Source organism: Melozone crissalis, unplaced genomic scaffold, assembly GCF_028551555.1.
Source record: "Melozone crissalis strain CALT ecotype California unplaced genomic scaffold, PUWL_Pcris_2 ptg000034l_1, whole genome shotgun sequence".
In the NCBI taxonomy this organism is placed as follows: Eukaryota; Metazoa; Chordata; class Aves; order Passeriformes; family Passerellidae; genus Melozone; species Melozone crissalis.
The window spans coordinates 11,745,893-11,769,431 of record NW_026535812.1 but is presented as its reverse complement, the minus strand read 5'-3'; the positions used below and the strand labels follow the sequence as shown (position 1 = coordinate 11,769,431).

General features: G+C 42.1%; 1 protein-coding gene across 1 annotated transcript in view; it reads left to right on the top strand.

The window, feature by feature from the left end:
* The window catches only part of PCOLCE2 (procollagen C-endopeptidase enhancer 2), a 58,412-nt gene that overhangs the window by 17,054 nt on the left and 17,819 nt on the right, over positions 1-23,539 (top strand). The window contains exon 6 of the mRNA XM_054283009.1: positions 20,199-20,307. Coding sequence (XP_054138984.1) covers positions 20,199-20,307 — 109 coding nt within the window. The remainder of the gene's footprint in view (positions 1-20,198; positions 20,308-23,539) is intronic.

The window sequence follows — 23,539 nt, the reverse complement described above, 5'->3', positions numbered from 1 at the left end:
ATTTGAGTCTCTCCTGCCTCCAAGGTCTAATCCTTTCCTGTCCCTTCTGACTGATGAAACATGAAAATATAGTTTGCTTTAATTTTTGGTGTTAAGTATACTTTTCAATATTATACTCTGTTTGCTAGAAAACGTCTGTTCTCTCTCACTCTCCTCTGCTGTCCTGAGAAACTGGGCAATGCCACATGTACAAGAAAAAAATCCTTGGGTTTTTTTCCCCCCCTCTTTATATGCTGGTCTCTCCACATCCACAGTCCTGGGGCTATGGAATTCAATCACTGGCACTCACTAGTGTTCCAAAATCTCAGCTTTTCTTTTTAGCAGCACTTGGAAGGACAGCTAGGAAATGTCAGTGAGGTGGATAACAAGCAGCAGTATCTGTAGCCCTCAGAAATAATACAAATAATGAGCAAAAGGTAAACAGGTCCCTGGGGCAGCTTCTCTGATACCTTTGTACTCACAGACATCACCTCTCATTATCCAAAATTTAGTGAAGTTCATAAGCACATGCTTAACTTTAATAGGACTGTATGTTTATCTTTGTTCATTGGTGGGGTGAACTTTTCCTTGTGTTTCAGTGTGCTATAGAAGCAGAGCCCTAATGAGCAGACAGTGCCAGGGAAATGTTGCCAGCAAGAGTCTGGCACAGCATATCCTGCCATCCAGCCCTAAGGCAGTGTCCTACACTCCCAACTCACTTTCCCTCCTTAGCTGTAGCACTTTAAAGCACTCTCAGGGCATCATCTGAAAAATTTTAATACAAAACAAAGAGCAAAGTATATATATATATAGCCAGAAATGCACCAACTTAGTCATTAGATAAAGCTGCAGAGTTTGTGCCAATTACAACATCAAAACATTGTTTCTTGTAGTGTAGTAGAAAATCATAGCTTGAAGAGAAACAGTTTGGAACAGTAAGTAACCAGAATCACTGAGCACTGAAAAATATATTCAATAGCCAATATAGTTAAAAAGAATATTTATGTCTGTAGAATATGGACTCAAAACTTAAAAAGAGAAGGCAAGTATTCTGTGAAGAACACCTTTGTCCCTAGCAATAGAGCAAGTTCCTTCAAGCTATAACTATTCTGCCCTAACAGAAGCATGCCATCTCTTCTATTCTAAAGTTCAGACATTCTTTGGACAATAAAAAAATAATTTGACTGAATTGTGTTCAGTAAAACATGGAGAACTGATAAAGATTGAGAACATACACAAGAGTGGGAAACCTGCTCAAAATGCAATATTCAAGTTAAATGAATATTATTTCAAGTCCCAGCTATCTTAGCAGACCTATCACCTCAGAGGGAATATACAGTGTATCTTCAGATCTGCTTCTACTGGCATCACCATTATTCCAAAGGATACAGTGAATTGATATAATGAAAGGCAAATAGTAGATACCTCAATGACAGTTAATCTGTGATGAGTATATTCTTGTATTCAGATATAAGGCTGAATTACATACATGAAAACGTTGGTGGTGCTCTACATATATCACAGAGTTTAAAAGAGTTTAAAAGTTGTATTGATTTTGACTTTGCTGGCAGATTCTTACATGGGTTTGCACAAAGCAAATGAACTGGTGGACTTACAAATATTACCAAATGAAGTAATCACTGCTTTCTCTTCTGAAAGTCACAGTGACTCTGAGCAGAGCTACTGAAGACCCTCAGTGAATCTTGAAGTGCAAGTCCTCTGTGGAAAGTACTAGATGTTCACCTAGCAGTTTCCAACACACTTCATTGCTGCTTTTAAATAACCCCAAGGAATGCTATTCATTAGCCAAATATGCACATAGAGCTAATAAATAATTATGATTTTCTGGCTCTGGAACTGTCATGATTTCTAATTTCAGTGTCAGGGCAACACTGCCAGGTATGTCCTAGACATGGGTGACTTCCAACTTATTACTCAACACTCTTTGTTCCAAAAGCAATTTCAGTCCCCCACTAGCTCATGAAGAAACAATCTGCAGCAAACAGGCTGGTAAATGAAGTCTCTAAGGTGACAGCTTCCCATGTGCACTATAATAGGTCAGCAGCAGTGCAGTTCCTTTCACAAGTGATTCCTGAGCTCAATTCACAAACAAGCACCAGACTCAGTTCTCTTCCCTTGGCATTTTGCCCGGAAGGCTCAAGCAGGCTGGAGAATAATTCTGACTTGTGAAAAGCTCTTTTCCCCTCCTATTCCCCAGTCACATCCGTGTGTGCAGTACTGGCACAGAGGAGGCAGCAGGAATGGGGTGGCACAGCACATCTCTGTGCTGCACCAGCCCATCCGTGGCACAGAGCCACAGGATCCCACCGGGGCAGCTCCCACACACGAGTCAGAGCAGCCTGGGAAGCTGGCAGTGAGAGCCCTGCCTGCCTGCTGGGCCAAGTGAACCTCAGAATAAAGAGATCCAGGCCTGCTGCTCAGAAGGAAGTTTTGCAACATTAGTCTGTGCCCAGCAGACCCATGGAGGACACTGAGGTCAACCAGCAGGAGTTTCCTAGACAAGATTTGGTGTTACTCAGTTTTAAGAAAACAAACCTTCATTTTCAAAGTCAGCCATCAATGATAAATGATAGAGAGAATAGAAATTTTTAGTTTCCCTGAAGTTGCTGGATAGAGCTTAAAGACTAAATGACAAAAAAAAAAAAAGATAAATGGATGTAAAAATATGACCACAGGAGGATAAAGGTAGCTGGAGCCAGGGGACAAACAGATAAAAAGGACGAGAGTGGTTTTTTGCAAGTCATTTAACAAAGAAGCAACAGCACATGCCCAAAGGAAAAGTTCAAGGAAAAGTCACCTTTAATATCAAAGCATTCAGTGAATGCAACCACTAAAGTCCCCTTTTATGACTCTCCAGGACAAAAAAGGACTTCCAGTGAGAAGTGGATACATACAAATTAGTTCTAGGAAAGTAATGTTTATGTATTAAATAAAAACCACATTTTAATGAATATGTATGATTATGATGGATAAATACCTTGTTGTAAAGCCTCACAACACATACAGAATTTAAAAAATATATCCTCTGTGTGTCCTGCACAGGTAAAGAATGCCTGCTTTCTAATGCTTTAAATGTTTTAGAAAGTTTATTCCAGCCAATTTCAGGATCTTCTGCACTCTGAGGTCTGAGTTGGATCAAATCCTCAATTTCAGATTGAAATGAAAAAGGCAAACCAAATTATTCACATCTATTGAAAAAGGGGTAATTCAGATTGTTCTAATCTGCCCCAGCACAGGCCCAGGGATGGAGGGAGCGGGGGTGCAGCCGCTGCAGGGGCCGCGGAGCTCCGGGAGCCGGGGCCGCCAGGAGGAGCCGCAGCAGCGCGGCCGGGGCGGGCACGGCCGGGGAGCGGCCCCGGGGCTCCGGCACGGCCCCGCTCTCGCCAGGGGAGCCGCGGCTGCGTTTCTCATCTGCAGCGCACGGGAGGGGGCACAGGAGCCCCCGCTCGCTCCTGCGCAGCTTCTGAAGCGCTGCCCTTTGCGGCACCTCGCCTGGACACCGCTACTGTCCCCGGGGCTGGTCTGGGAGGGATCCCATCCATGCTGGCACAGAGACCTGGCCGGCTGGCAAAAATAATGCCTCAGAGGCAGCTGCTTGCTCATACAATCCAATAGGGAAAAAAACCAAAACTGTTTTGAAGGGGATGACGCCACTCTCTTAGACATTCCTGGAATTTAAACTGAACATAAGTCAGTCGGAGTGAGAGTATGCAGCTTGCCATGTTGGCTATTTATTTAAACATAGTGACTAAAATAAGTTCATTTGATCTGTTTCCTTTGTCACATGCATACCACAGCAAATGCAGATTAACATACCTATTAGACTTCTATAGTAGTTTAAAACCAGCGTGACAAGCAAGCAAAGAAACAAAACAGGCAAGCAGTAAAAAAGATAATCTGAAAGTATCTTCCTATGCAGGACTGCACCTTTCAAAGGTGAGCAGTTGAAAGTCATCAGTTCAGAAATGGCTCCTTCCTGGCCCAGACCCAGTGAGATGGATGAGCCCTGGTAAAGGCCAAGGTAGCCATGAGGCACTCACCTGGCTGGCACAATGCCATGACCACCCTGCCACAGCCAGCTTGCTGCCTACTGGATAGGAACAACTGTTTTACTCTGCTACCCAGGTATCAGACTCACCCATGTTCATTGAACCTGCCTACCATATTCCCAGCTGATGTCAAACAATGCACGTATATTTCACGCTACAGTTTTCAACACCTTAGGCATTCAATTGTACTTTCCAAAATGCTGCAGTCCCCTTCTTGGCTGTAACATTGCAGTGTTAACTGGAGTATTGCAGCAGTGCCATGATTCAGTCCCTGTGTGGTAGTTTACTGCAGGAACTGTTGGACTGGCTGTGCTGTTTGTAGGGCAGAGCTGACACGGTCTCAGTGACAGACAGACACCAGCTCCCCACCTGCCATGACCTTCAAGCTCTCCTGGGGAACTCCCATTCATTCTGGCCAGTGACACTTCATTCCCAGCCTATGCCAAAGGTCATACAGCACCTTCCAGACAGCTGTGCTTTCCTGTCCACTGGTCATCTTTCAAATAAGTCTCTCCTGGGCACAGCCACAGTCCAGAGCTGCTAGCTGAGGCTGTTAGATGATCTCCACAGCCCTTGTCAAAGTTGGGATATAAGCAAGCTTGATCCACTCATTTCTTATTTAACACCAGCATATGGAAAATGTTTTTACTGTACTATGACTTCCTGTGCAAGCTGCTCAGGGATCCCTACTTCTTGTGTTGGCACAAGCTGTGAAAGTCAGTAGCCTTATTGGATGGATGCAGAATCTCATCAAAGTGTTTCCAACTGTCTTTACTACTTTCTTCCTTTTATTTATTTCTTCCCACTTTCTGACCCAACTTCACTATCTCATCTGTTTCCCTTTACAAATTTCAGACCTGAAGCTGAATTTCTTCAGATCTGACTCCTTCTATGCAAGCAGAACACTGACAACTGCCTTGAATGTGGGTGGAAACTCTCTGAGAAGAGCCAAGGTGGAGCAAGGTGGAGCTCCCTGTGTCAGTGCCACACTGCTGCCCTGCCTGAGGCTCCTGTAGCTCCTTGAGCTGCTGCCACACAGGCAAGACCTACAAGTGACTTCCCTACTGCCTGTGGCCTGCCTTTCAGTAGTCTTCTCTTTCTGTCTTCTACTGTTGGTTGTATTAGCACTAAGGAGTAAATAACTCTACATCCCACTTGAAATATGGTTGAAACGTGGCAACATGCAATCATGCTTGTACATTCAGTTAAATCCAGTAATAACATATTTTATTCTGACATGCCATTGAAAACCAAATGCATTTATTTCCTCACACAGCCCAGGTATAGGTAAAGTTTTTCTGGATGTTTCAGACACATTATATAAACTAAGTCAACACACAACCTGTCTAGATACAAAATACCCTTTGAGAGTGAAATTCAGGTGTCTGAGGAAATTGCTCTGGCAATACCAATATTTACTGACTTCATCATTAGATTTTATTCTTAGGATATCAGTCATCATTTCTTTGTCAACAGATTTTATGTATCTCAATGTGACTGATTGACTTGCAAGTCCAATCAATGAGAATTCAGAAGCTTACCAGTTATTTTCTGGTAATAACTGCTGGGATTTGCTCTCAGGAGTATAAGAAATGTTCTGCAGTACAAGCCCTATCTTTTATGCTCAATGTCAAATGTAACAGGCTTCTAATAATAGAATCACCACAACCTGTCCAGCAATTCTAGTCCTGGATTTGCCACAGGACATATCTCCTTAGGTTATAGCTAATGCAGTAAACAGTGACTCTTCCTAGTGACATGGTAAAAATAGAAAGGCTTCACATGACAGAGAGTTTTCTCATCTACAACACTCTTCAGAAGGTTTTAGCAGGGGGAGTTTCAGTGATATGTTTACAATTCCTCTGACACACATTACAAAAGAACTCTGGGGGTTTAATATGGCTCTTTACAGGTAGGAAGTACAACCATCTCGAGGGTATACAGATGCTAAATCTATAATTTCAGACCTCACTTATAATTGTATATTCAAAGATTTTTATTTTATGATGGGAACATAATAGAAGAAATAGAAATGTAATGGGGAAAATAAAACTTCCCACATTATCCCTTAACTGAAAGAATTTTCTTTAAAATTCTCACATTCCCTTAATTAGTTCCATGAAGAGACCAAGTTGTAAAAGTATCAGTTGCTTTGGGACTAGCTGTCAACAAAATAAAATAACATAGTTGTAAGCTGTTGCTCAGCTTTGACTACTGGGGGCAGTAATTCTCCGGTCCAGCAGGTGTTACAGTGCACTGTTCTCACCAATGCTCAGTTAAAAGTTACCTTAAGCCTCCAGAGAATTCATGTGACAGCCACATGCTTAACAGGAAGGACAAAAATGATGCAGAGGTGCCAGGCTTCAGGGGTCTCTGAGCTACAATGCAAAACCTTCACAGACCCATATCCTGCAGCTGCACAGCCACAGCTCCCCAGGGACCCCAGGCTCGTTCGTGCTCCCTGCTGTGCCCTGCCACTATCCCAGCCTGACACGCTCGGCCACCACCAGAGCCAGCTGAGGCAGGGAGACAGGTTACACTCAGCGTGCCACAGCACAGCCCACAGGCAGGAGCAGGGCTGGACAGAGTTATGAAGTCATGACTGAAAACTCAGGTCAGACACCCAAGGACAGGCAGCTACAAACTAAACCTGCAGAGAGCTTTACATCTGCACTGCCTGCACATCCTGGGCCAGGAGAACAGCTTGTTTCCTGTGAGCACATGGCCAGGGACAGACTGCAGGACACCCCAGACTGAAGGACACCTCAGCCTCAGCTAGGCAGTGGCTCACTGCACTCATTTCCCAAGGCCAGGGACACTCATCCCATTAACCCAAAGTCTGGTTCCTGGGCTGGGCTTTGTGGCTGCTGCTGTGGTGAACACAGCAGAGCAGTGAGTGGAACAGAGAAATGCTGCTTCCTCCAAAAATACACACACCCATGGCACTTGCTCACAGTGTTTCTGTACACATTGCAATGGCTGCACTTAGTTTTGTCCACACATGGATGGACACAATGCTGTAGTTTACAAGCATCAGCTACATATACTAGATTTGATGCAGTACTTGCTGCTTGGTCATTCTCTTTTTATCTGCCAGAGCCTATGTAATATTCAACTCCTTAACCTTTGAGTATTCATCACCATATCACTTGGTGGATTCTTACCTCTTGCTGACAGCTGCCTGTTCTTTACAGCTTTTACATATGATGTGTAGATGCAGAAACCTGCTGTGTCCTATCCATCTCTGAGTTTCAAGACAGTCTTCTCTGCCTTTGCAGTAGCTAATATTCAAAATTTTCTTTGAAAAATCTTTCATCTGAAAATATGTTTTAAAGGTTACAGGTCATTTATCCCTCTGCAGTCCAGAACTTCTTTCCAGATGTCAGAAACTACTGTTCTTTAATTATACATTCCTCTGAAAGGCCTTTAACACTACAAATTCTTTTTTGTTTTATGAAAGTCATTTTATTGGCAAAACATATGACTAACAAAAGGGACATGACTTTATTCTTACCGTAATATGAATTATTACAACACTGTTTACAGCTGAGCTTCAAAAACAATTTTCAGGCAGCTCTGGTTTTGATGACTAAAGCTTAAACATCTTAGGATTTTTTTAACTCATTTTTTAAAGCCAGAGGCAGTGGATTTCCAGTTCCTGATGCCATTCTTGTCAAGCTGGGTGTCTGTAGGTCAGGCATATGCACTAGAACTATCTATGCTTCTTTGAGTTCTCTAACAGAAACTCATAAAACTGTAAGATGTTAGAAAATTGTGACACACTGTCTAATTCACAAACTGAGATAAAGTGAGAACAGTTTTCCTCAGCCTGCACATAGCTTAAAGCTTGCTCCTTGCCTTAGCCCTGAACAAGAATTTGTTGCCTGAAACATTGTCTGTCCTCTAGCTGGCTCAATGAAAACTCATTTGTGCTGAAGAGCCGTGCCTCACATGATGCTTTCAGCAGGACTCTGCACAAACATTACTGCTGGGGCTCCATACAGCCCTGGCTATCCAACTGGCAGGCAGGTCTCAAGAGTTCTTTATTCCTGCCAGACACAAACCATTATAGAGCAGCATTCTCCAAGAGACAGATCTGCTTGTGGGACATATAAATACTGGTTTTCCTTCCATTGATGTCAATAGGAACAAGGATGGAGGTATGATGTTATGAGATGCTAAGTTCTTAAAATATGTTCTGAATGATTTCTATTTTTAAGAGTTGTTTTGCTTTGGAGGATGAAAGGCCTGTTCACTTAATATGAGGAACAAGGTCTGTCTCAGAGATGTGGAAGAACATCTATTCATCCAAAAGCTTAGCTATTTCAGGAATAATCTGTAAATTATTTTTAGAGTTTAAGTGTTGTTAACTATACCTGGCAGATTTCTGGCAAATGCATTATTGTTCCTTTAGACTTCTCCATTCCTGCAAGGAAACTTTTTGGGAGATGGGACTTGTCATTTCTCCTGTTGACACTGTTCTACTTTGTATAAATAATTACACATTCACTGGGACTGGGACTAACACCTCCACCCTCCCCAGGAGGGTTACTGAACCATCAGACTAGAGCATTGTTTTTCTCTCACCAGCTGGCTCCATGAATATTTAAGTATTTTTTACAAAGTGGGACTGTTCCAGTGAAAGGGGCTGATGGTCAGGTCACTGCTGTGAGGCAGAAACCTGAACTTGCAGAGCAGAGGAGAATTCCTCTCAAACACAGGGAGGAGTAAGATTTGGTAAGGCATGCACTGACTTCTTCAGGAACACTAATGCAATCCTAACTTTCTCTGTGGGAGTTAAACATCAATTTGTGTCACTGTTTTGACAACCACTTCCATTAAAAATCCTTCTTTAGCATTAAATGGAATAGTTTGCACCAAATGAAATTGAATTTGGGAACTTCAGTTCATTTACAAATATGAAAAATCATATTCGGCTCCTGTGTACTGGGATTTTTTTTCTTGTCCAAGTATTCAGTCAATTATTAGCTCATCCTAAGTTAGAAAGTTTTCTAATAATATCTTGTTTACCAGTATGAGCTCCACAAATTCTATGCCTTTTATCTTAGTCTAATCAAAGGTCAGATAGATCAATTTCTGCTTTAAAAACTAGGAATTTTATGAATGTTTTTGTTGTCATAGAGTGAAGGGTCTCTGTGAAAGGCAGGGTACCTTGAGAACCCACAGCCAGGGAAACTTCAATTTCCTTAACTGAAAAACTTTCAGTTTAACAAATAGACTTATTTTAAGGGTAGTTCAAATACCAAACTAAACCAAAACAGATAAACTGGGATTAGGAGTGGAACAGACTGCTAAACTATCCAAAATCAAATGGCAGATCCGGCAGATACAAAGTATCTGCCAAAAGAATTTGGAAACTGAGTCAAAATTGTCACAATAATCTCTGAAGATGAGGATGCAGTAAAATCAAAAGCCCTGTTGTGTTTGGATCACAGCTCTGATCACTTTCTTACAGTGGAAACCTTTTGGGTCTGTCTTGCATTAGACTTCGACTGGAAATGGATGCTGGAGTCTTATACTACATTACAGAAAATGTAAAACAGGTATAAAATCAGAAAATAACAATCCAGGGCAGATCAGAGATGGTACACTGAATTCAGAAACTACTTAGTTGAATTAGATATACTGGGCTTACATTAAAAGGAGATGATTGAATAAGGGTACTTAAGAGGAGACTCTGGTGTTAATAATGACAGAAAGTGATTAAGGACTCCACAGAGTCACACTTTTGCCTGGGTAAAACCTGTAACCATGAGATGGGTGATAACCAAGAGACAGGCCAGCAAACATTTAGAGTGTTATCAAGGCAGAGAGAAGTGTCAGCAGGGTTTAAATTCCTAAGAGCTCAGAGCTTTGAAAACTTAGCTGAATCCAGAGATGTTGTACTGGATAGACAGAATAACAATCATGGCCTATTGGTTGCACATAGGCTCCATATGAATGAGTTCTTCTTATGGCCTTTCAAGAACCTATATACCTCACATCACATATCTACATCTGCTCCTATTTACAGCAGGAATTCCTTGCTATTTGACACTGCACAGGATAATTATTATCAGTGCACTGCAGTACATCTGGAAAGATGAAGGAATGCTGGCTCAGCATACCTCAGGCAAGCACTGCACCTCTTAAAGAAGGATGGATTACATAAAACAGCACAAGAGCTGCATCAGCCTCTCATGCTGATGAAGCCAGGCATAATTGCTTTGAAGTGGAAGACTTCAAGCAGTGCAGGTCTGCAACTGCAGAACAGGTAACAACAGAAATTTAAATACTCACCAATCCTTGCAAATTCTCTGATTTCCTATTCAAAGATGCTCCCCCATCCACAAGAAAATGTTATATGGTAGAGGCAGGCAGTATTCATTCCTTTTCTGCTGGGATTAAAATGAAATTTTGCTGTTATCTTGAGAATAAGCACAAAGACCAGGCTTAGATTCTGGAAAGGCTTTTCTCACCTCAAAGTACCCTTTCAGTAAGTGGGCAGAAGGATTTAAACATAAAGACTTTCAGAACAGTTGCCTGTGCTCAAGTGTCCATGTCCAAACTGAAGTCAAGTATAGTTTAGGAACATTGAAATTAAATTACAATGTTACTTACTCAGTCTGGCCTTTATTTTGTTTGGTGGATACCAGAAATTTCCTCAGAGACTGTTAAAGCAAAAACAGTCTGAGGTTCTTGAAAGGATTAAAACAAGCAACTCCTGGAATAAAGAAAGGATAAACTGCTGCTTGATTCTGGCACTGCACTTATGATTCCTAATGGACTAAATGACTGCTGTGGAGTCAGAACTGAATACAAGTTTCTGGCATTTTTATACCAAGTATATATCTAATTTAGGCATATAATGCTGTTTCCACAATTCTTTTTCAGTGTTTAGCTTACTTTTCTGATACATTATGTAACTAAAATTACTACTATCTAGAAGTCTCTGATCCCAGCTCCTAAAATTTCCATGTCTGTTCCTTCCATTTTTTATAACTTTCCCCCTTAATTCTTTAACATTTTAATGACCTGTAATATTTTTTCCATAGCAAGAAGCATTTATCTAGTACTCAGATGTGTTCTGAGTACTCAGCAATACCATGCTGAGACTGATATTGATGGTGACATTTCTTTGCATATTAAAAAACAGGATTCTGTGAAAATCATTACCCAGCAACATAATAGATCACAGATGTGTTTAAAAACATAATATTAGGCTAAACTCTGAATTCTGGTCTGGAAGGCATGTGTGCATCTCCCAGGGCAGTAATTCAGCACTTAGAAAAAGTAAACTCACTATTGTAATGCACATGGCAAATAGCTGAGTTCCAGCCACCAGTGAAATAATTTGGCCCCAGTTTTGCATTCCATGACCCCTGTACTCTGATGGGAAGTAGGCCATGGGGACTGTCTGTAATTCCTGCAGCCAGAACTGCCCAGCCCTGGTACAATTTATTGTTGCACAGGAACATCAGTGATGCAACACCCCTTTCTTGCCAGGGACTCTGTGCTGAATAAGGACAACTGAGAGCATAGCATGAACAGCAGGAGGAACCCAGGAAGCCTTTCTGCATCATCAATATGATGCTGCACCTGGCAGAGAATGACTGTATCAAGATATTCCCTCACAATTACTTCAGCTCTTTTTGCCTTGGCCTAATCTACTTGTTAAAGAAAGGGTATTCTCCCTGTTCTGAATTTTCATCTTTGAGGAAGGAAGTCCTTCAGATGTAGGCTCCCCCAGTTTATTACTCAGATGTAGCTGTTGAGCTGCTCATTGAAGTTAGGGACTCGTTTTCAAGCCAAGCAAACAAGTGCAAGAATTATTAGAGCTGATGGAAATTTGATTGTATTCTCCCATCTCTTGTTGCACAGGCTGTCATATCATTTGCATATTTTGTAGAGTGCTTTTTTCTCATTGTCCCATTCATGGTAAGTTGGAACCAGATAGTGAGTTTTCTTGTCAGTAAAAGTAGGAAATCAAGATTTTAGTTGGCTGAACAACACCTTTTTTCCTAAGAGCATTTGCAGTAAATAAATTAGATCCAACTGTTCTCCTTTTTTTGTCCAGCCCTATAAATAATGTAGAGGGAAATTCAGGAAAAGTAATGAGAGCATTGGCAGGAAAGAGTTTCTCAGAGGGCTTAGTTCTGATTTCAAATATGTGTTGCCAGTAACAGCAAACTAATTATATGTGAAACTGCACCGTGAAACCCAGGTCCCAGGTATCACCTGTGCAATAGAGTATGACACCACAACACATCTGATTCTCTTTAGAAACATCTCTATCCTGCAACTACAGCATTCAGAAGACAGGAAAGAACAAACATGGGAAGGGGGAACTAGAAGCTAGATGCCTTAATACAGACCTACTTATAGATGACGTAAAAGTCTTTCTTGAACTCCAGAGAATGAAAGCACACACACAAAAAATAGTTTCCTTCTTTGCTTGAGGTTACAGTTTTGGTTTTGACAGCACTCTTGCTGAAAGTACACTCTCATCCCAAAAGAGACTTCTCTGGCACACCCTTGACATCTTTTGCAACTTTTCTTTCCCTACTTCTGCACAAAGAGCACCTGACAGCCTCTCACTGCACACACTCCTGAGGGCATTCCCATGCGCCTTCAGTGTCACTTGTAGCCAGCTCCAAGGGAAGGTGGCTGTGACCATCACCAGTTTGTTACCATCAGCTGTGTCATGTAACTGCACTGTCTCTTCATTCAGGTCAGAGCTCAGTTGAACAGTGTCTAGTGGAGGTGGTGCTTTTGGAAGGGAAAGGACGCTATTGTATAGTAGATTGTTCAAAATATCAGCCCTTCTCATGTCTCAACCTATACACCAGACTCTGATCTAAATCTCCAGAAATTTATTCATATACAGACATAAGTGACTCTTGTCATTAAACAAGAACAATGGCTCCAAGGATGATTTATATACATATATATCCCTCATTAAAGTAATTCTACTTTGTACCAAGAAATAGAAACGCTAATTTTTCCATTTTGTGACAATTTTCTATCTGCTGTCCTATTTCCTTCACAAAAACAACAAAATTAATCATCTCAGGTTTATCAGGTTTATCTCTCACATCCACCAAAGCTAAGGGAATCGGTTTTGTAATTATGTTTCATAATATTATCCACTTGAAGATTTTCTGATTTAGATTACATCAAGACTGGCTAGCTGATCTGTCTTAGCTTTTACAGCTATCTAGACAAGAATAGCACCCTGTGACCCTTGCTGATGCCCTGCCCTGTGCTGGAGCTCAGAAGCTGACCTGCAGAGACTGAGGTGCCTTGCTCCTCTCATCTCTGTCTGCTGCTGGAAGATTTGGCCGTGGGGCTGCCTAATTCACAGGTACCTGCTGGAACTTCAGCAGCTCTGCCTTTCTTTATTTTAGGGCCCTCTACTCCAGACTTGATGCTCCTGTTCCTTTTACATCTTGAGTATTTGTCTTGGACTATTATGTTTAAAATGCACTGTTGGGGACATAGCACTTGCTTAAAAACGGGTTTTTTTAGAATCCATTCCTCTGATTGGTACTTTAGCCATTTCTACACCTGCTGTGTGAATGCTGTGTGGTCACTGTAAGTGCCTGTTCTTGGACAATAGACCCTGGGATGCTTCACTAGAAGTGTTGAAACAGTCTTGTACTATGAAGGAGTATCTGCTCCTGTTTGGTATTTATTGGATCTCTTTGGTTAGATGAATGTTTGCAATTTAGCAGTAGTTATCTAATTTACAATTTTTATATTATGATGAAAAACATTTATCAACATTACTTGATAAATGTAATGATAAATTAATGATGTAATTTATCATTACATTTATCAAGTAATGATGAATCAGCACCATTCTCTTTAATATTTTCTTATGCTGGCAAACAAGCAACTGACTTTGAACAATAGAAGGTAAAACATTTAAAAAGAAATATTATTGAATATCAGTTTGTATTCCTATAAAGAAAAGAGGCAAGTAGAAACTGATATTAGAATTACCCAAACTGACAATTGGAAACACCAGAAAGTAATTTAGAAAAGCCACATTGAAAAACTCTACTGCTTTTATGATTAATGCATCATGTCTGCTCTCTGTTAAATGCTAAAATGAAAGATGAAGTTTTGAACAGTATTAAATATGACAATACTTGAGGTAAAGCTAGCAAAGAGACAAAAAAAATAAAAGGTAAGAATGTAAGCTTAGTTCCAAAGAATTTCCTAAATTCTTAGAGTGTGGTAAAATTGTCAATACTACAATTGGTATGTCAGAGTCAGAAGAACCAGGGGAAGGGAGGTCTATGGCTCATCACAGTCAGTTTTTATATTAAGCCAGAAACTATATTGTCATTTGATAAATGAGCCAAGAGCAAAGCTTGACAGAAAAAAAGAGAGAAGACTGAAATTCTCAGCCTGGAGGCTCTGCAAGTTTTCCAGTGACAATTCTTGTGTGGATTTTTATTTCTATGAAGTAGCAGATTCAGTTAAAGGTGCCATATGGATAACTCTCTGTCTTACAGATCTAAGCAAATTTGGGAATCCTAGGAGCTGGCTGGGCATATCAGTTTGCAAGAGTCATTTTAGGTGCTTGGATTATCAAGAAAATAGGGATAAATTCTCTCTATTTAATGTTTTCCAGTGCTATTATGAAAAGGGACAACTCACAATTGCAGGAAATACCAAAGTTCTTTTGGAAGTGAAAATATCAAGATCTTGGCACTTCAGACTGCACTGAAAGAGTTGGGGTTGTTTAGCCTGGAGAAGGCTCAGGAGAAGCCTTACTGCAGCCTTTCAAAAAGTGAGGGGGACTTAATAAGAGGGGGGAAACTTTTTAATAGGGTCTGTAGCAATAGGACAAGGAGTAAGGGTTTTAAACTAAAAGAGTGTAAACTCATATAAGATATGAGGAAAGAAATTTTTTATTATGAGGGTGCCAACAACAAGAGAAATGGAGGATGCCCCATCCCTGGAAACATTTGAAGTCAGATTGGATGGGGCTCTGAACAACCTGATCTAGTTCCTTCTCATTGCAGGGGTGTTGGATTAGATGACCTTTAAAGGTCCCTGCTAACTCAAACCATTCTATGATTCAAATTAAATAAAGAGCATTTACTTGTTGTCATCTTATTGCAAAAGGCCCATACCTTCTTGGTGATTTCTCATGGTCAGGTCCTCACAGCACTGACTCCTTCTTCTTCCTCACAGCACAGCCAACAAACTCCATCACTCACCCAGCTCACCCACTCTTTTGTAGCACTCGTCTTGTTATTGGACACAGCTGTGACCTGTTAAGGGCAGGCTTGTTCCCAGTCTTTGGTGATTGGTACAGCTGCAACTCCTCAGGTGTGAGACTGCCTTCTGCACTATTCTCTTACATTCCATCCCTCCACGTTTATTGATAGTATTTATGTAAATTTAAATTAATTTCACAGTGTCAGCTGAACAGGACCTGTACAGAAACACCAAGAGAGCACTGCAAGGTCTTTTGCCGTGGTACAAAATGCCAAGGTATTTTGTCCAGGTGACTCTCCACAGAGAAAAGAAGATTTGGTGAGAAGCCTGAAAGCTGGAGCATAAGCTAAGCTTCATGTTCAGTCAGGTCATCAGCCCGCTTTGGCTGCTGCACAGCAGCATTATGATTAACTTTGTCCCAGGGAAGATGTCAGGGAGAATATATATGTGGGATACATGAGGCACAGGAGGTTTGTACCAACATTTACACAGTCTTTTCAAAGAACATCTCAGGGACAGTCTGTCACACAGGGTTACATTTCAGGAAGAGGTTTCCACTTTCCACTTCAGTAGCTGTCTCATTTTCAGGCAGACAAGGTCTCACTTGCCAGACATTCATTAGTAAATTTGTCTCTTGTCAGCTCTGTGTACAAAATATCTCTTCAGTGCCTGATAGGGAGAAGCCCTCACCCTTGGATCCCCAGCATCACTAGCTGAGCCCAGCATTGCTGGCAGCAGCTGGTGGGGGAAGAGGGGTCCCTCAGGCTGGCTTTTCTGCCAGACTGCTGCAGGAGGCAATGACACCCTGTGACACCAAGCATTTTTTATAATTACTATGGCACAAGCTCTGTAGTTCATCCATTAAATGTCTGTCACTAAAGATTCATCGTTCCAAGCCTGAAGATCTGTCACGTCAGGGACACATGACAGAAAATAGTTTTTGTTCTACCTTCAAAAAGAAACTAGTATAGAAAACTTTTGCTGCAATGTCAACTGTCCAAAGTTAGACATTTTTGTCCACATTAAGAAAGACCCTTTGCTTATGCAACTCCATACTATTTTTGTCACATAACCTATATCATTTGTGTAAAGATTACATACACAAGGCAGCATAATTAAGATTGCATGAGATTGTAAATATGCCATCTTTTGGGTTTGAGCTTAAAACCTTTCTAGCTGAATTTATATCTACTACCTACAAACAATTTCTAACTGTGCATTCCATGGTTTTATCCCAAAAAGACAGGGACTCTAACAGGTGCTGATTGAGCAACTTCCTGACTTCAAAAATGAAATATCATCAGTATATGAAAGGGTTTATTTTATTTGGTTCCCTGCAAGAGTAGAGGACTGGGCTTGGTGAAGAAGAAAGGTCACTCCTGTTTCTGTGTTCCTAACAGATCATAATTTAGCTGAAGACGAATGTCAATGCTAACAGGTTTATTTATGGGTAACTACTTACTGGTCTTTTACTTTTCTGTTCCTTCTGCAGCCATTGATGGAAACCAGCCAGACATCTCTGGGTTAGTTCATGGGTGAAATCTCTCTAGCAACATCATTTACATTTGGTAAATGCAGTTTAATTTGAGAGCCTTGTTTATAGTCTGTCATTTACTACTTGTGGTATTTGCAATCTATTTAATAGTGGGCACTAAAGAAGTACTTGAGCACACCAGATTGAGGGTGTTTGGAGAATACACATTTAAGGGTGTGTTTCTGGACAGGCAGTGCCAGGGAGTGATGCTGCCGTTTTTTACTGATTGGCAAAGGTGCAGGAGCTTGGCTGCGTGGGCTGCATGGGCTGGGAGCTTTCCCAGCAGCCTGTTCATCACCTCAGTTTGCTCAACAGGCCTGAATTGCCCTGTTGCTGCACAGATCTGTAGATATGCCTGGGTGGCAATGCAGAACCTGTTAAGGTGTTAACTGTTCAGAAGTTTAAAACTACCTTTAGATGAGGCAAAATCTGCAGCAACCACATATAAAAGGAGTCCTGGAACATGCAATCCATGAGATCTAACAGCCTTTGTTGGTGGTTTTGCCTGGAGCACAGCTCTTCAGTTGATATTAGGCCTGAAATCTTATTCTTATAAAATAGAGTCTTCTCTAGACTAAAAATCATTGACCGAAAGGAGCAGCAAGGAACTCATATGTCTGTGCTGTGAGGATTACACAACTTTCTGTCATACACATTGACTTCCAGGTGTAACAATTTTTATTATCATTGTAATATATTATATCTAATGTAATATATTATACCATTATTATACCTTCATGACTACATCCAATATACCTAGTGGCACCAGTTAAACTTCTAGCTGCCAACCAGCATCTCATTGGTCATGGTGTAAGTAAATGTTTCCTTTTTAGCTTTCTTACTTTCCATTTCTGTCACTTAAAATTAGTTCAAAACCCAGATGCAAACACAGTCTCTGTTCTCACAATGTTATGATCTCTGTTTCCACAATCCCCTTCTTGTGAGCTGGACTCCCTGCCCCAACCCTCCACCAAGTCTTGCCTGGATGTGTCCTGCTCCTTCCTCCAGTCCCATTGGGGGGATGTGGCAGCCTCTCCTCAGGGCTGCAGGCCAGGCCCTCACACCTGGCTGCCAGCACACAACCTGCACTCCTGAAATCCTGGGCCTTGCCAAATCCACACAGCCCCCAGCCTCTGCTGCTCCTTGTCCTCCAGTGCCTCTGTGCACACAGGAACACTGCTGGCATCTCTTACTCGCCAGCCTCTTACAGGCTGCCTCCAAAGGTCTGGGACATTCCAACAGCAGCTGCACCTCCTCTCCCACAAAATCCCTCCTGGAAATGTAGCAAGCATGAATCCAGCTTAGTCTACTGCCTCCTTCACCCAGCACTGCGGAAAGCAAAGTACAGGTATCATGACTGCTGAACTGCAGCATCCACTTTCTGTTTAATCCTCACAACATCCTCTCTAATCAAGAGCACTCCTTTAAAGTTTTGGTAGTGAGACCACTCTTCTTTGTATTTTGCAGGAATAGGAATGTTAAGTGCTCAATAAATGAACTAAAAATAAGAGAATATGTTTATATTCTGCCTTATATGCAGGAGAATTTCTGTTTAGTTCCTCAAGTCTGTTCAATTGGCTGTGCCTGAATGCTTCTACAGACTTACCTCCTTCTCCTGCAAGAGACACATATGGGAAGAAGTACTTAAAAACAGTAAGAGGAACAGGTTCTTTTTAAAGCAATACTCAGAACATAAATTATCACTTATCGATGTGGTAATCTGTATATCATTGTTCAATAGCACTAACAATGTGGTGTTTTTCAAATGTCATGTTCAATAAGAATACTGTGTTCAAAATAAGGATACTGGCTTAATTTTTCATTTCTTTTCTCAGTCAAACAACTTTGGCCCAAATTCTGTAAAACACCCAAGTACTGAGTTCATCACTGCAGGCTCAGCCACAGCCTTTTAAAGGGTATCCTTCACAGCCACAGTGAAAAGGCTACTAAATGGGTCAGGATTACCCACTGGTAAACAAAACGAAGCATTTCGAGTTTACTTTAGAATTTAAATAAAGAAGAAATTTCAAAGCAGCATTACTATTTCTCAAGCTTTGGCGGAGCTGCAGACGATGGCACCGCCGGTAACACTGAGTTCATTCATGCCCGGGACAAACCCCCGCACTGTGCCACCTGAGGACGGCAGCGGGGCGTCGCGGGGGCTGCGGGCTGGGCCCGGGCCGGCGGACGGGGGCGCAGAGTGCGCGGGGCCGGGGCTGCCCGGGCCGAGCCCGCAGCGCCCGGGACGCACCGGGGCGGGGCCGGACACACCCGGGGCAGCGCCCGCGCCCCGCGCGGGAGAGAGGGCGGCCCTGCCCGGGCCCCTGCCCTGGGGGCGGAGGGCCGCGGAAGCCTTTGCCTCCTCCCCCGGCCCTGGCAGCCACAGGAGGAGCAGGCGGCGGTCGGAGTAGCGGCTCCGCGGCCCCAGCCCTGCCCCGGTCGCCGCTGCCGCGCTGAGATGCCGCCCGCCGTCCCGCCGCTGCTGCCGCCGCTGCTGCTGCCTCTGCTGCTGCTGGCGGCGGCGCGTCCCGCCGCCCCCCCGCACAGGTACCGCGCTCTCTGGCCCCGCGTCCCCTCCCCTCCCTTCGTCCCCCGCAGTCGCGTTCCCGCCGTGTTCCAGTGCCCGTGACTGCATCAGGGCAGGAGCATTGCCCACGGAGCCCGGCGCCCTGCGAGAGCAGCCCGTGCCCGCTAGTCGGTAACCTCTCTAACATAACAGTAGGATAGGGTGAGGCGTGCCGGTGGCTAAAGCTCGGCAGGGACTTCGCTCACCCTCGTGTGCTCAGCAGTAGCAGAGGTTCCACGCAGCTTTTCCAGGGTTTCTCGCGTGTCCAGAGCCGGCACCAGCACCTGAGCTGAGCCCTGAGCACAGCTGGGCCGCAGGACTCAGCACCACGAGCGAGGCTCAGCACGGGGTGGGTTGTGCTACTGAGGTACCAAAAAGTACCACAGACTTCCTTGATTAAAACATATAAATTCAAAGCGTAGAAAGGAATGAGAAGTAATTTTTATATCAATGCTATTTTAACTACTATTATATGTACTATAAAAAGTTATTGCTAATGACTTTTCAATAATTATTTTCCATTATAATAGCAATTTGCAGTGATACATCACATTGGCGCACCACTGCTCTTAGGAAGTGAAAAAGGAGGGAGAGATAACAGTCTGTGCTGACCAGAATTAAGGCCTAAGGAGTTAATTTTTTCTACACCTAAGTTCGCACATTAAATTGCACATTCTATGTCAATTACATTACATTTTATGTAAATGATTAAACATATTCCATGTTAGCAATGGCTTTAAATATTTAAGCTGTTGAGACAGTTTGGGCCTCTTATACCAAGAATAAATGAATTTTGTTTTTCTGTTATTCTCAGGCCTACATTTACATGTGGAGGAGTTGTATCTGGAGAGTCAGGGTTTATTGGGAGTGAAGGATTTCCTGGCGTCTACCCACCAAACAGCAAATGTACTTGGAAAATCACCGTAAGAATTTTTAATACCACAAAATCAGTGATTAAGACAATGAACAGCAATTTGTTGTGAAACTGTGTTTTACATGGGGTAACATATGTGTAATAATGAATTCAGTAACTCAAACTAGCTCAACTATCTGGAGCTTTTTAGGGTTGATATAACATGATAATAGTGGCTGAACCAAACTGGCCTTGCCTCATATCAGAAGCAAATTTTCATTGACTTCCCTGATGCACCTCTAATTGTTTTAAATGAACCCACTTAAAAACAAACATCTCCCCTTCTGTCACTGTGGAAAGTAATAGTGAGTTCTATCAAAGAAAAGATTTGAGGTGGCGAGTATGAAAAGCAAAATTTCTTGGCAAGAAGACATATAAAAAAGCTTCAATCAAACCCAAAAAAAATCAGGCAGGTTTGCTTGAAGTGTGCTGCTAGCAGAGTTCTGCCAGCCAGGACATCTGGAGTCTGTCATACAGCAGGATGACAGCAGTAGGGAAGTGCTGTTACATTTATAAATGACTATGTGAAATGGAACCATGTGGTACAATTGATATTTCGATGCTGAAATGAGACTGTAGGGAAGAGATATATTCATGGACAACAGATGCCATGAAACTAGGTAGTAGGACTAAATACTCCTGGTATGGATGTCCTTATCTACAGACTCAGAGAAGGGGATGTGAGTGAATGATTACTCTTCCTCACATCTGCACAAATTAAACCCTCTGAAACTGCCCACCAAATTTCCTCTCTTTTTTAGACACAGCTTCTGACATTTGGGCCTACAGAAAAAATAGGATGGCATAAAAAATAAGTTTGTCTGTGCGTTGACAGGATCACTAAAGACAAGTTCAGTTGAAAGACTGCATCACAGGCTAGGTGCTGGCAGGAGACTAGGATGTCACAGGATAATTGTTTCCTGCTACTATAGAGATGCTGACGCAGAGCAGGAGACATTGATCTGTTTACAATGTTCAGTTTAAAACAACTCGCGTTCCAAATGAGCGCTGTGATTTTAATCGTTTTATCTGAAAGATGCCAGTGAAGCTGCAGAGCTGCTTTCTGCACCTTTCTGTTGTGTTATTTTGGGGCCTAGTTAGAGGTTACCTTTGAGCCATGTCTGACCTCATCCCAAAGAGGATGTGAAGTGTGGTGCATGCCCATAAACTTGATTCCTTGCTTTTGAGGGGCTGAGGTGACAGCAGTCAGCACGGCCCACCTTGCAGTCTGAAGAGCAGATGCAATTTGCATTTGGAATCATACACACATGCCTTAAATAAAAGGGAAAACATACAAAATTAGTTTACCAGTGTAACTCAGTATTAGATGTTCAAAAGTTCAAAATTTAATCTGGAGGGAGATAATAATTTTGCTTATAACAGCATGAAGTTTTTACCACTAAAAACTTGGATAACAAATGGAGGCAGCACTAAAGAAGCAATTACTGAATCATGCCATGTATCTGCCCTTCATATATGGGGGGTAGAGGGAGAAGAGAACAAATTATTGTACTTAGAAAGTCCATACAGAGTGCTTTAATTGCAGACTTTATGTGGCTGTTGCTACCAAGATGCCAACATCCAGGTGAGCCTGGGCACGGTGAGAAGCATTTCTACAGAGCTGTAGCAGAGCTGTGTCTGCACTTGAGCTTTCTTGACCATGGGAGGAACTCAATGGCTTCTGTCATTTCATGATCACCCTGACTCCCAGTGTTCTGCTGTGCTGCCATTTGACTGCCTCCTGCTTGTCCTTTGTAGTTTGCCCAAAGCCAGAGAAGGGCCGCACAACTGGATAGTCCAGGCTTGCTTGTGCCCTCAGCCCATTTAACGCCTGTTTTGTTAAAAATAATGTTCACTAAGCCAAGCTGATTTTGTCTCCCCATCAACTGTAGAATGCTCTGTGTCTTTTGGGTGTGCAGGAAGGATGCAGGGAAGGCAAGGACTAATAAACCTGCAAGACTAAGCCTGTAGTCTCTTTAAAAAGACCATGGTTTACCATACTGTGGCAAAAGGGTACGCTCAACAGTCTGGTTGGCCTGAATTTATACAACAAAATCCTTTCACCAAATATTGCTGAGGCTCAGAATAGCTTGTAATAGCACCCAAGTAAGTAAGCCAGTTACACTGCCATGAAGAAATACTCTGTAGTTACTGTTAGTCTTCCTCATTTAGCATCTGGTCTTAGAAAGTGACTAAGACATTTGCCTGTCCGTTTTAGCCAAGGGCTGTGAACACCTTTCTGAAAACAGTCTCCTAATGCAGGATCTGACAAGCCTGCAAGACTGATAGAGACATTGATTTACTTTATGTCTGGGTCATGAGAAGCGTGAAGCTCTTGTTTTCTCAACTACAGAATTTCATCATCTGCACAAGAAATGCAGGAAGAAAGGCAGAATGAGACGTAATTCGTTCTTTAGAGGAAAACAGGCTTAGAAAACATTACAGGTAATACAGATAAAGCAATGTAGCATTCAGGTATCATCTGAAATCTTTCCATCTAGTTTGCTAAAGCTGGAAGAGTCTAACTCAATTATGGTTCTGTTATTTCAAGAGACTGGGACTTTTTCAGCTGGCTAAAGAAAACAGCTTCTCTATTCTAAGAGCTCTAAGAAGTGTTCAGCACATGCTTGTGGTTCTATTACTGCCTTGGCAGACTACCCAGCAGCTTTTCACTGGCTTTGCTAAGTCATTTGTACAGCTATTTCCTTTCCTATAGTAATGTATATAGTTTGATCTAAAATATATCATATACACTTGGTTTCAATACTCTGTAATCCTTCTTGGCCATCACCTCACATAAATGTGTCACATAGTCCAAGAATCTGGACTGCTGTCCCGTGTTTTTCTGGCAGGCTGCTTAGTTCCCATAAAACTCCAACAACTTTATGTGCAACAATAATACTGAAAACTGTCAGAGTTATGTAAGGTTATGTTTTTATAGGTTCAGGAGCTGTGTTCCAGCAGGTTTGCTGACAATAAGCAAAGTTTGAAAAATTTACTTATCAGGGCAGTTGGGAATCTGCCCTGAGGGAGCAGAATATTTTACATAAATTTTTCTATGTTTTAAGCATTCGTTTTCCTATGTCATTGAAAAACTGCCCTTCCAGTAGAAAACAGGTCTTTACACATTGGTTGTATAGCTGGAAAAGAAAAAGATGAACAGAATCTAGTGCCTTGTCAGGAAGAACAAGCTAATACAAATTTTTAAAACTGGAGATGGAGATAGACAAACAACTAGGCAG